This window comes from Conger conger, chromosome 12, assembly GCF_963514075.1.
Source record: "Conger conger chromosome 12, fConCon1.1, whole genome shotgun sequence".
NCBI classification, from domain to species: domain Eukaryota; kingdom Metazoa; phylum Chordata; class Actinopteri; order Anguilliformes; family Congridae; genus Conger; species Conger conger.
In genome coordinates this window covers 47,176,415-47,189,235 of record NC_083771.1, presented here as the reverse complement: position 1 = coordinate 47,189,235, position 12,821 = coordinate 47,176,415, and the positions used below count along the sequence as shown (strand labels likewise).

General features: G+C 44.1%; 1 protein-coding gene across 2 annotated transcripts; it reads left to right on the top strand.

Annotated features, from left to right (window-relative positions):
- Window positions 1-10,947, top strand: LOC133105492 (interferon-induced very large GTPase 1-like). 2 transcript variants are annotated; one of them, XM_061215628.1, is made up of 4 exons: window positions 1-904; window positions 3,306-3,382; window positions 4,320-4,457; window positions 5,507-10,947. In XM_061215628.1, exons 2-4 carry the CDS (start codon window positions 3,316-3,318, stop codon window positions 10,204-10,206), a joined length of 4,905 nt encoding a protein of 1,634 aa, XP_061071612.1. In that variant the 5' UTR covers window positions 1-904; window positions 3,306-3,315; the 3' UTR covers window positions 10,207-10,947. The 2 variants fall into 2 exon arrangements, with proteins under 2 accessions (XP_061071612.1, XP_061071611.1); XM_061215627.1 differs by lacking the exon at window positions 1-904 and having other exon boundaries at window positions 3,098-3,382.
- Window positions 10,948-12,821: the final 1,874 nt, after the last annotated feature.

Below are 12,821 nucleotides of genomic sequence, written 5' to 3'. Positions count from 1 at the left end.
GGGGGTACGTACGGTCTGATCCTGGGGGTACGTACGGTCTGATCCTGGGGGTGTCTACGGTCTGGTCCTGGGGGTTTGTATGGGCGGAGTTGCCTTCCTCCCTGGCCTCCATAACGTCTCCCTCTTCCCCTCCTGGCCTGTCCTTGGTGCAGTTGGAGTTCAGTCGACAGGGCGGCGGCTTTGGCTTGTTTTGTTACCTTCTCTGGCCTGATCTTTGGTGTGGCTTTGACTAGTTCACTTGGTCAATGGTCTTCTGTCCTGCACTGCAGTTGTCCATCGTGTTCTGTTTCTATCACATACACATTGGCGGTGTATTACTTTGCCAGTTCAGTCTTTTGAACCACAAACCTCTTTCCCCCCGTAAGAGATGATACCATGTCATTCCTTACTATACCGGGGTTCAGGATATACCTAGGATGTAAAGACCTTGTGTAGCTGTCCTTCTTCTCATCCAACTTGTTTTACTAGTTGAATAATTCCAGCGTTATATTCTGTTTGATACCCGTTGGGATCTGTTTTGTTTTCAACCACTGCCTCTTGTATTATCAACTTGTTCTGTTTCTACCCGGTTTGGATTTTCGGATCAACGTGTTTCTTTCTCAGTCAGCAATACCTCTCACCCAATCGTATTTTGATTTCGACTCAGCATCCTGTTATCAAATGTCTGGTCTGAAAGAGGAAGTCTCACAGACATCTACCACTCCCTAGCAGCACACCACAGCAGTTTTGCACAATGCCATAATGTATCAGTTTATATGGACTTATAATTCTTAAAGCTTTTATAACTTATAACAGGATTAGAAAATTTACCCTCTACAGCATTCACTGTGAAGATCTTCATTTCATCTTCATGCTTTATTTTTAAAACATTGCAGCCAAACTGATTCCAGAACAGATTTTATAGGTAAGTGACTCTAAATTAAATATCTTCAGATTATTGGCTAATATAAACAGCTTCAGACAAGCACTATAGCACAGGACCATGCAGGACTTTGTGCTGGGCATGGGAGGCAAATAAAACAAGGGCACCATTGGTGTTATTCACAGCTTATCATACATGCACAGAAAATGGCCAGTGTTAATGCAACACGAAATGGGGGGGACTATGGATACAACTGTTGTCATTTGTACATGGTGAAACCAAAATGTATTGAAGCCAAAGCTGAGAATGTGCAGTACCGTAATACTTTCCTCCATTACTGCATATCTTTCACACCCAATTGTTTTTAGATCTTTAGACAAAATGTAATATTGGACAAAGGAATCTGAGTAATGATTGTTTCATTGATTTAATGAAAAAAGTTATCAAACAATAAAACATTGAATAAAGAAGTCATTGCCCCCTTAAATGTAATTTAACCACCTTTAGCAGCAATAATTGCAACCAAGTACTTTCTATAATTTGATATCAGAGATTTCCCTCATGACATATGAAATAAACTTCTGTATATCTACCTAGATTTGTGTCTAGTGTTAACTACATTGACCACATCTGCATTTATTTCATCTCAATTAACTCCTCACTCCCCATAGCTGCCCAATGTATGCTGGGATAGGCTCCAGCATCTTATTCAGAATACTGCATTTTCTGTTTGTGGTTTGGCCTTATTCTTAATGTTGTATTTTCCAGTCTCTGTCTCTGCTATAGTGGCACAGCTACAGTATTCATTTTAAATGCCCATTGAGACAACAGCAACATTTTCAAAGTATTTTTCAATAGACCCGTTTACTTGCGCTTGCTGAAGCTTTCATCTTCTCATGACTGAAAGGAGGGAGGACTAAGGTACAGTTTGAAAAGATGTGTTTTTAGTCTGCGTTGAAATAGGGGGAGGGATTGTGCTGTCCTGACAGTGGTAGTCAAGTCATTCCACCACTGAGGAACCAGAACAGAAAACAGGTGTGAACGTGCAGCTCGACCGCCAGGTGCTCGTAGAGAGGGAACCATAAGGCGACCAGAGTGGTCTAGCTGGGGAGTAGGGAGTGATTAAGTCATCCACACAGAGATATCAGCCAAGCAGGCAGAGATCTGTGTGGTGACCTGGCTATTGGGGGGGAAGGAAAGAAAGAGTTGGGTTTCATCTGTGTAAGAATGATAGGAAAAGCCATGGCAAGAGATAACAGGACCAAGAGCCATGGTGTATAGAGAGAAGAGGAGAGGACCAAGAACTCAGCCCTGTTAAGTGCCTCAGTGACCGCGAGCAGGGCAGTCTCAGTGGAGTGGCTCTTCAAGCCGGACTGGTTGGGATCATGGAGATTGTTCTGGAGAAGGAAAGTGAACAGTTGGGAGCAGACCGCCCGTTTTAGATAGAAAGGGAAGAAGAGAGACAGGCCGGTAGTTGTTCAGAGCAGAGGGGTCAAGAGTTGGTTTTTTGAGCAGGGGAGTGATTCTGGCCCTGGGGCATGGTGCCAGAAGAGAGGGAGGTGTTGATTAGAGAGGAGAGAAAAGGGAGAATATCATTGGAGATAGATTGTAGAAGGGGAGAGGGGATGGGGTGAAGAGGACAGGTGGTCGGGCGGTGGGATGTAAGGAGTTTCAAAGTGTCAGAGTCAGAGAGGGGAGAAAAGGAGCATAGGGAGTTGGGGAAGGTAGGAGGGTCAGCAGGGGGAATTTAGAGTGAGACACAAGACTGTTTACGTTTAGACCTCCAATCCAGTGTCTGTGCCCATATGCCTATACTTCTTTTTAATTGGTAGCAGAAATATGAAAGTTTACCTTATCACCCAGCAACTGCTGCACGAGCTGTCAGTCTGGCCTGTGCATTCACTTCAATGACGCCATTATTTTTTAATCTGTATTTAATGTAGAAAGGGACAGCAGCAAGGGAGTCCAGAGTGAGTGCATCTGCGTCAGGTGACTGCGCATAGGTGCCTTAATACCCGCAGAAGAGGGGAAGAACCTATGTTTTTTCATTTTTGTTTGAGCCTCCTTTTTGTGAATAAAAGCACCCTTGAGTGCTTAACACTGTAATGGTCTTGTATCTCACTCTAAATGATATGCACATCTCCCTAATTCCCCCTCTGGTTGCCACAGAGTGCATCTACGTCAAGAGAGGTAAGAGAGGCAACAGGGAGTCCTACAACTGTTAACAGAGTATATTTGCAAATATGGTTTAACGCCCCGCGTCACGCGTAAAATGTCCCAGTTTTCCACAAATCAAATGTGGCAACCACAGGCTTGATAGTGTTAGGTACTATCTAGCTTTTAAGCAAACGAAGCAGTAGGTACACTTTAGTGTTTGGTAAAGGTGAGCATTGCTGGGCTGAATGGCCTGTTCTCATCATTCTGTTATGTTATGTTTGCCCAGAGGGAGGCAGATGGAGTTCCCCAGGCACAGCAGTGAATGTGGCTACAAACTGTGCTCTGCAAGGAAACCTGTCCCAGGTAAGCCTAGCATGCTAGTTAATAACCGGCCCCCCTATCTTAATTTTCAGGTCATTACTCAGCTAGCTGTCATTCCCCCAGCTTGCTAAACTAGTCAAAGCAGTAGCAATTATTTGAAGGTCAACTTTACAGCTTAAATAGCTGCCCTAATGGGTAAATTAGCTAATGTACTCACCAGGATAAAAGGCAGTGACAGTTCCCTTCTAATTTAGGTTTATTTTGCAGTAGTGCCCAAATTCGCTGACAATATGCAAAATGTCTTTTATGTTTTTTTCATCATCAACAACAAATGCTGTTTTTTGAAAAATATATTTTTTGCGAATGTTCTATGCTTCAAGTGAAGACATTATCATCATTTATAGGACGTCCATAACTGCTACGGCATTGGCTATGTTTCACTGAAGCTGGCAGCTTTGACAATACAGTATATGGCTGTAGGGATCTGACTACATTGTGACTGCTGTTCTGTTTGTACACCCAGGCTGATGACCACACCCACTATACTGGCCATACCGACTGTGCTGACCACACCTATGCTGATAACCACACCCACTCTGCTGACCACACCCACTCTGCTAGCCACACCCACTCTGATAACCATACCCACTGTGTTGACCACACCCACTCAGATAACCACACCCACAAAATAACAAAAACACAAATTGGTAATTCAAAAGGAGTCCAAAAAAGCGGGTAAAAGACAAACAGAAGGGTAATCCAGGAATCAGAAGAAGTTAGTGCTTAGCCGTGCACCCTTAGTGCTTTAAAGAAACTGCTTTTTAAAATGGCACATTTTACTTTGGGTGGATGTTAAGGATTACATTTACATTTTAGTCATTTAGCTTTTAATCCAAAGCGACTTACAAGGGATTGGGGACCCTTCCTTGGACCTCATATAGCAGGGAGTGTGACTGTGGTCTGTCTTTGAGCATCTCAGGTGCAGATTCTGAGAATCGGGAGGTGACCACAGACAACCGATCCAGTCTGGGCTCAGAACCAACACCAGAGAAGACATCCTCATGCCTGGCCCAGTCCCAACCCTCCTCTGCTGGCCCACCTAAGTCAGATGAAAAGAGTAAGAACACCAAGTGTAGGAGGAGGGGTTCTGGCCCTGGATAAATTTACCAAAAAAAAGACTTTGGCCATCTGACTGACTAATTGTCCTCAATACTTCATTCATTCATTCATTATCCTAACCCGATGATTGGTTCACTGCGCAGGTGGATAAGTGATGAGCAGAGTGTAATCCAAACAGGCGAGAGTTCAAAACCAGGTAGGCAGTCCAGAAGCAAGGCAGAGGTGCAGAGTCAACAAAACAAGAGAAACAAGAAATCCGGAAATACGTAAAAACAAGGACAGAATGCCACAAGGGCAAAGACTTGGGAACAAGGAGGCTAGAACAAGGGTAAAGGAATATAAGGGCTTGGGACTCAAAAACAGGATAAGACGAACTAGCAAGGTGCAACTGAGAAGGACAGGTATAAATACACAGGGGAATGAGACAACCGACGCAGGGCATGGGAACGAGGGCGGTCTAACAAATAAATATCAGGTGAGACACATGAAAGGGAGGAACGAAGTTATGATCCAGACAGAAATCAGGATCATAACAGAGAATAATGAGTTTCCAGGTCACTTACCGAGTGATAATCAAGGTCTTTTGCTCGAGCAGCAGTGATTTTTACCCCTGTAATGAACTTCATTAAAGAATACATTTCTGTGACCTCTTATTAAAATGCGGAATGACATGTTTAAATATGTACTTTAGCTTGGGGGCACCATGGTGGTGCAAGGTTAAGGCATCAGACTTTGGTTCAACACACCAGGATCCCAGTAAGGCCTGTGCATGAGGGAGCAGCTCCAAGGGTGGGGGGAGGGACTCGGCAGGGAGGATCACTGCATACAAGTGTCCCTGAACACCTCAGAATCACGGTCCAGGGCTAGAGATGACTTGATGATGAACAGGGTACAATCACTGGCCAAAGCATCACTCAGGAGTACGAAGCATTCAGTCAAGAACTTTAGTCATTTTTTGATGTGCAAGTGTATGTATGTGCATTCTTATGATTTTATTACTGCACTGCTGTGCATATGTACTAATGCAGCTTCCATCCCCAATGACAGGAACCAGTCTGGAGGAGCTGCTGAGAGACCTGGGACTAGAACACCACCTGAAGAACAAGCTGACTCTGAGCCAGGTGCTGCAGATTGACGGAGAGACTTTATCTGATGAAAGCTTCCAGTCTCTGAAATCTCTGCCATGGTGTTTCCTGAGGAAGCTGATGATGGTGAATGAGTCCTTTCGTAGAATGAGCTATAACTCAGAACAGGACACAGAGCCCCAAAACCTGGATAGCTTACTGAGCACTGAGCACAATCCACAGGACCACAGCAACAGAGTCAACCCCCTTGACCTCATAACTGCTGTATTTCTGTGCTCAGATGGTTTTCTCCAGCAGGAGATGGCTTTGAAAATGTCCATGTGCCAGTTCTCTGTGCCTCTGCTGCTTCCTACATGTGATACCCAGCTGTGCACTTTAATGCTGTGGGCCATGAGGGATATTGTGAAAAAGTACAAGCCACACTCTTTGGATGATCAAATAGGGTTTGTGGAGGAGAGCATTGTTCTCTCTGACCTCCCCATGGTCTCTTTTGTGAGGCTGGGAAACTGCAGCATGTCCAAGTCTCACATTCTGAACCAAGTCCTCAGCAACCCTCAGCAGTACCAGGACACCTTTGTTCACAAAAACATGGAGTGTGGTGACACCCCAAGGAGGATTTCCAATGGGCTGGTGGAAATCAGCTGGTATCTGCCCAGTGGGAACAAAAACACTGACATCTTCTCTGAGCCTCTGGCTATAGCTAACCTCCGTGGGGACCTCAGAGAAACTCAGTACTTTGAAACTCAGTACGCTTTCCTCTGCCACACATCTACTGCTATATTTGTGTTTTGCGACGACTTTAAGTTTGAACAAAGATTTCTCGACTCTAAGACTCATTGGATTTTGATCACCAATTCACAGAGCCAGAGCTTCAATGAGGATGACTTCAGGAGATGTGTTTCTGAGAGAAAACCCAGTGACATCATCAAAAAGCATCCGCGGATGAATGATGCAGAATTCAACAAAAAACTGCGTTCGGCTATCCGTGGAATTTTAAAGGGAAACATTAAAATGAGCATTGAAAGGATGTCTGCTCTTGCATATGAGCTTGGGATCCATGTTGATGAAAATGACATCCACTGTAAGAGGGGCAAGCAGAAGGCAGATGAAATCACAGGAGGAATATCTGACATACCGAGCTTCAAGGAGAAAGAGCTGCCCTTGCAAGGGACTGCATGGAAACAGCTGGCAAAACTGGAGAAGGAACAGTGCAGGATGAAAAATGCTGGGGAGAAAAAAATAGAAGTTTACCAGAATGAGCTTGAAGATCAGAGGCAGAAGCTCAGAGAACAGCAGAGGGCTCACAGCATCTCCGATTCTATGTCACGTTTCATCTCTGCGATGTGCAATTCCACAGAGGAGCGCAAGTATTTCCTCAAGTGGATGAGGATCAATCTGGATAATCTGTCACGCAAAAGCCTTCCACCTCTTCGGGCAAAGTACAAGGAACAGTGTCAGAGTTCCTCAGAAAACAAGGAGCTCATGGCTAAGTTGGACAGGGAGATCTCCAGCTGCTCCTTGGGGACGGAGCACTTCCTGAGGGAAATGGGTCAGCTGTATGAGTCGGCCTGCTCTCTCCCTGAAGCCCTCACCCCAGAGATTAAGCGCCTGCCACGTCTCTGTGCCGAGCTGCTACAGGAGGGCTTTCCTCTTGAGCTGGTGGATGGAGACGTGAGCAATATTCCTCTGGAGTGGGTGACGCAGGTTCTGAAAGAACTCCATCATCTCACACAGGATAAATGTAAGATCCGGGTGATCACTGTACTGGGGGTACAGAGCACTGGGAAGTCCACCCTCCTGAACACCATGTTTGGGGTCCAGTTTGCTGTCAGTAGTGGCAGGTGCACCAGAGGGGCCTTCATGCTCCTCATCAGAGTGAAAGAGGATTTTAAGGTGCAGCTTGGGTGTGATTACATCATGGTTATTGACACTGAAGGTTTGAAGGCACCACAGTTGGCACAGCTGGATGACAGTCATGAGCATGATAATGAACTGGCCACTCTGGTGGTGGGGCTGAGTGACATCACAGTCATCAACATCCCCATGGAGAATTCCATGGATATGAACGATATCCTGCAGATTGTGGTGCACGCCTTCTTACGTATGAAAGAAGTTGGGAGAAAACCCTGCTGTCAGTTTGTGCACCAGAATGTACCAGACATCTCTGCCCATGACAGTAACATTAGAGACAGGAATTCTCTGCTGGAGAAGCTGAATGAGATGACCCAAGCAGCAGCTAAGATGGAAAAGAAGGGAAACAACTACACATTTACTGATGTCATGGAGTATGATCCAGAGACAAACACCTGGTACATCCCTGGGCTCTGGCACGGCAACCCTCCCATGGCACCTGTCAATGTTGGCTACAGTGAGTCTGTGGATCTTTTCAAGTGGAATGTGATTGAGAAATTTATGGAACAAAAATCTGGAGACAGCTCAGCACACACAATCATTGAGTTCCTTGAATGGACCAAGAGCTTATGGAATGCAGTGAAGCATGAGAACTTCATCTTCAGTTTCCGCAACAGCCTTGTAGCTGAAGCTTATGCTCAGCTTTGCACTGAGTTCAACCAATGGGATTGGGCCTTCAGGAAGAACATGTACTCCTGGCTAATGGAAGCTGAGACAAAGGTGTCAAACTTTGGCAGAGAAGCAGAATTTAAGAGTTTGGATGAGTTACTGATCCACCTGAAAAATGAGGCCTTTGCTGAACTGAATAATGGGGAAACGGTCATTTTGGCCAACCTCACTGAATTCTACAAGAGGCAAGAGGGACATGTTCACTTGGTAGAGAAGTACAAGGAGGGCTTCAACATCACAGCCAAAACCATCAGGAGGGAGACAGAGAGCTCTGTGATGAACAAGCTTGAGGCAGCGGTGGAGATCAGAAAGGGTATGTTCAGGTTAGAGAGCATCAAGAAAAACCACACAGCCACAATGGAGAAAAAGGTGCTGGAGCTGATTGAGAAATGCAGAACAAGTAAAGATCTGTCTGATCAACAGCTAGAGGATGAATTTAAGAAGATGTGGGATGAGACTGTAGCAGAGCTGCGGTTCCCTAGCATGGAAGAACGAGACATTGTGCCAGACATCTCCCACCAGCTGCGGGGTAACTTAGAGATGAAAGGCAGCTTAGTACATGAAATACTGTCAAAAAGGAGCAACTTGATTAAATATGGAGAAAAGCCATTCAAAGTGAAAAGTAAACATTTGGTTTCAAAACAATGGTTTAGGAATGTATTCTCAGGAAAGGAGCTGAAAGAGTCCCAGCAGGTAGTTGATCACATCATTGAGCAGAGCAAGCAGTTTGTCGATGAGAAACTGAGAACAAGATCTGATTACCATAAAACATACACAATAGAGTTGCTTTGCAAGGTAGACGAAATCCTGGACAGGAACATGAATCTGGAAACAACTGCTGAATTTCAGGCCAAGCTGAAGATCCACATCTGTGGACATGCAGCACGGGAGTTTCAAAAAATGCATCAAGCTTTTGTCCATGCAAATGATCCTCGTCACTGTCTGAAACAGTTCAAGCAACAGTACTACACAGACTTTAAGGACCTGTTCAACAAAAGAGACCAGTGTCAGAAGAAAGCCAAAGATTTCACCGTCAACTGTCTTCAACCTGCGGTGAAGGAATATATCACCAAATCTCTGGGCCCTGACCTTGTAGATTACATGTTGACAGGACAAACAGCCATTGCTTTCAGCACTCGAACCTTCTTCCAGTTCTCAATCCTTGAGCAGCTGCTTAAGCATGATAACTTTCAGGACTTTGTGAGATACATAAAAAATTACGAGACCTTTGTACATGACTGGATATTGAAGCTGATGGTGAAGCAGTTCTCGGAGGGAGATCGCCTCAGGAACATTGAGATGAACCGCCTGAAGGTGATGCTTAGAAGAATAAAGGAAGCCATTAAGAATGCACAGATGAAGGCAGCTGAACAGGCAGCAGGAAGGGGTGAGGAGGCCAAGAACATTCAGCAGTTCATTCAGGATATCTGTAGTGACCTAGCGAAGGAGCTTATCATCCCCAAAGACCCCCTCAGAGCAGTCCTGGCCTTAAACTCTGCCAAACCAGAAGACTTTTCCCGGTGTCTGGAGGTGCTTGTGGATGAAATGGAGCAGGCTTTTACCACAGAGTTTCAGAAAGGTGGGGATGTGAGGGCCAGGCTGAACTCACTGCCCTTTCAGCCACAGAAGGAGCTGTTTAACATGGTGTTTGGCTGTGGGAAGCAGTGTCCCTTCTGTGCGACCCCCTGTGAAGCTGGTGGCGAGAACCACACAGAGCACTTTGCTTCCATTCACCGTCCTCAGGGGATTGTGGGATGGAGGTTTCATTTATCGCATATATTAATGAGCAATATCTGCTCCATCAATGTTGCCAGTGGGAAAGAATTCAGGTTGAAAGGAACAGAGAAGAAATGGCATTCATACAAGAACTATCGGAGCATTTACCCTGACTGGCGTATCCAGCCTGACACCAGCATCCAGGCCTCAGACTACTGGAAGTACGTCTTCTGCAGGTATAATAAGCAGTTTGCAGAGGAATATAAAGCCACGTCTGCTGATATTCCCAACCAATGGAGATATATAACCCAGGAACAAGCCATGGAAAGTCTGAAGGAATCCTTCCTGATGAAAACAGGAGATTAAATTAAAAGTTTCTTACAGCCTATATGTCATTGGGGCTGAAATTGTTTCTTCTGAGTGGCATTAATATCAAATAGTCAGCTGACAGGTGCAACTCATAATGGTTAAGCAAAACAGAGCCCCAGCCAAGTTGAATGGCATGAACAAACAGCAAGTTTTATACAATACAAATAAAGCACTCATCATTTTAAAAGGGGACAGTTGAATTCAATCATCACTGATGTTCGGAAAGAGTGAGAATTCCTGGTCACTGATACAGACACTGCTGAATTCCTGCAGCCACCCCTGAGTCTTCTCTGGTGAGAGATAATACCATCAGCAGCTCATTGTACTCATAAAATCTTATTCATACTATAAAGTGATATTGCCTCTATCCTTACCTATTCAGCATTTATCTGTACAAATCACCATATTAAAGAAGATTTTTTTTTTTTACACAAAAATCCAAATGTGTTCTATCACGTAAATCATTCTTCTAATTAAAGCATATGAACTTCATGTGTCATAGGCAATTATCAGCTCTACATCACTGCTTGCTTAGGTGTTCATTACTTACTGCCTTGTTGATCTGTTATATGTTAGATAATCATCACTTTATGTTTTATGTCACTATTATGACAATATTTTTCCATTTAGAAAACTGAATTGAAACTTTGTTTTGCATCGTTGTAAAACTAATGAATTTCTCCAGACACATTCTCATTCTCACATTAAAAATAAACTTTTCATTTGATTTGACCTTAATGAACTGTATTTTGTTTCCTGCCTTTCTGAAATGTAAATTCCAAAAACTGAAATCTCTCATTTTGTTTTTGAATGGTTCAATGTATGCAATCTATGCACTGTGTCTATTGAATGATTTGTTTTGAGTGGTTCAATCTATGCATTGTGTCTATTCTGCAGTATATTCTGATATATATATTAATGCCATACTTTCAATGCACCAATGGAGGCCTGGGCCCTCCTACTTTGCTCATAGGCCCCGCCCAGTTTTTGTCTTGAGGTTTAATTAACTATATTATGATCATGCAACTTATTTGGTTATGCAGCTAGCTGGCTATGTAACTAAGATATGATAGTTTACCACAAACGATGCAACTGTAACTTAAAATTTGAGACAAATAAAGGTTTTAGCTAAACACGCATTGATTGAAGACATAAAGAGATAAAAGAATGCGCTGTTGCCCAAATTGCTCTCCAGACAAGCGATCACTGAAATTCTGTATACTATTGCTTATTTCCAGCTTGGCATTAGGGAGTTGGGTGGAGGAGAGGTCTAGTCTGGGAGACAGGACTTGTTCAATTACTCCTCAACAATCATGTGGTTCATGTGCTGTGGGGAGAAGAGTAGCAGGGTTTAATGCAGTGCATCGTTTGATTTTAACATTTGGTGATTCAATCTATGCTTGATGATATGAGTTTGCCATCAAGAACCAACACACAAGCCCCAACGCAGCTCCAATCTCAAAACGTGTGTGCAAAGTCTCTTTCTTTCTCTCTACCTCCCTCTCTTTCTTTCCTTCTTTCTTTCTTTCTTTCTTTCTCTTTCTCTCTCTCTTTACTTCTCACTTACACATACATACATACGTGTCATTACAGCATTGGTGAAATGAAAAAGGCGATAGACTACACAGGCCTTCTCTCTTACCGAATAAATTCAGACATTCGCCAAAATCATTCAATATCTTCCATCCATACATCCATTATCTTAACCCACTTATCCTGAACAGGGTTGCAGGGGGGCTGGAGCCTATCCCAGCATACATTGGGCGAAAGGCAGGAATACACCCTGGACAGGTCGCCAGTCCATCGCAGGGCACACACACCATTCACTCACACACTCATACCTATGGGCAATTTAGACTCTCCAATCCGCCTAACCTGCATGTCTTTGGACTGTGGGAGGAAACCCGGAGTTCCCGGAGGAAACCCACGCAGAGACGGGGAGAACATGCAAACTCCGCACAGAGAGGCCCCGGCCGACGGGGATTCGAACCCAGGACCTCCTTGCTGTGAGGCTCATTCAATATCTTGCATAATAATAAAGAAGTCCAGGGCTGGTATCAAAGTAAATTAATAACCACATGGCTCACCGTTTAAAAGAGTTGCAGGTGGCGAAGCGCATCCAGTGTCCAGGTGGAGTTAGTAAAATTCCGACCACAAGAACAAAATCATGACACTATATTCAAGCCAGTCTCGGTGTATCCATTTTCTTAGATCCATTTTCTTTACATTTACATTTTTGTTATTTGGCAGACGCTTTTAATCCAAAGCGACTTACAAGTGCAAGTGTGGTCTGATAATCACATGGATGGATGTACGCTTGGTCAGTGCCCTCGCTTATTTTGCTTATTGTGATAGGTCAAGTACCACACCAATGAGCACACACTTCCTGAAATTCGACCTCGCATAACATAAATGTGACCGACAAGGGTGTGTTCTTATTTGATTATATTTATTTATTTTCCTGCTTTTTAAAATGTTTCATTTTACAAAACCTTTAGCAGTTTCAATAACACACATATGAATGAATAAATAAAGAGCAATGTTACAGGGCTTGGCCTGAGAGGGGGGGGCACAAGAACTCATCTGGGGGGGCATGGCCCACAAATGCCTCC

Bases quoted from the DNA above. Each gene is read 5' to 3' on its own strand.
- LOC133105492 (XM_061215627.1), top strand. From the start codon at position 3,265: ATGGCCTGTTCTCATCATTCTGTTATGTTATGTTTGCCCAGAGGGAGG. The intron at 3,383-4,319 runs GTAAGCCTAGCA...TGAGCATCTCAG, and splicing joins TGCAAGGAAACCTGTCCCAG to GTGCAGATTCTGAGAATCGG. The intron at 4,458-5,506 runs GTAAGAACACCA...CCCCAATGACAG, and splicing joins ACCTAAGTCAGATGAAAAGA to GAACCAGTCTGGAGGAGCTG.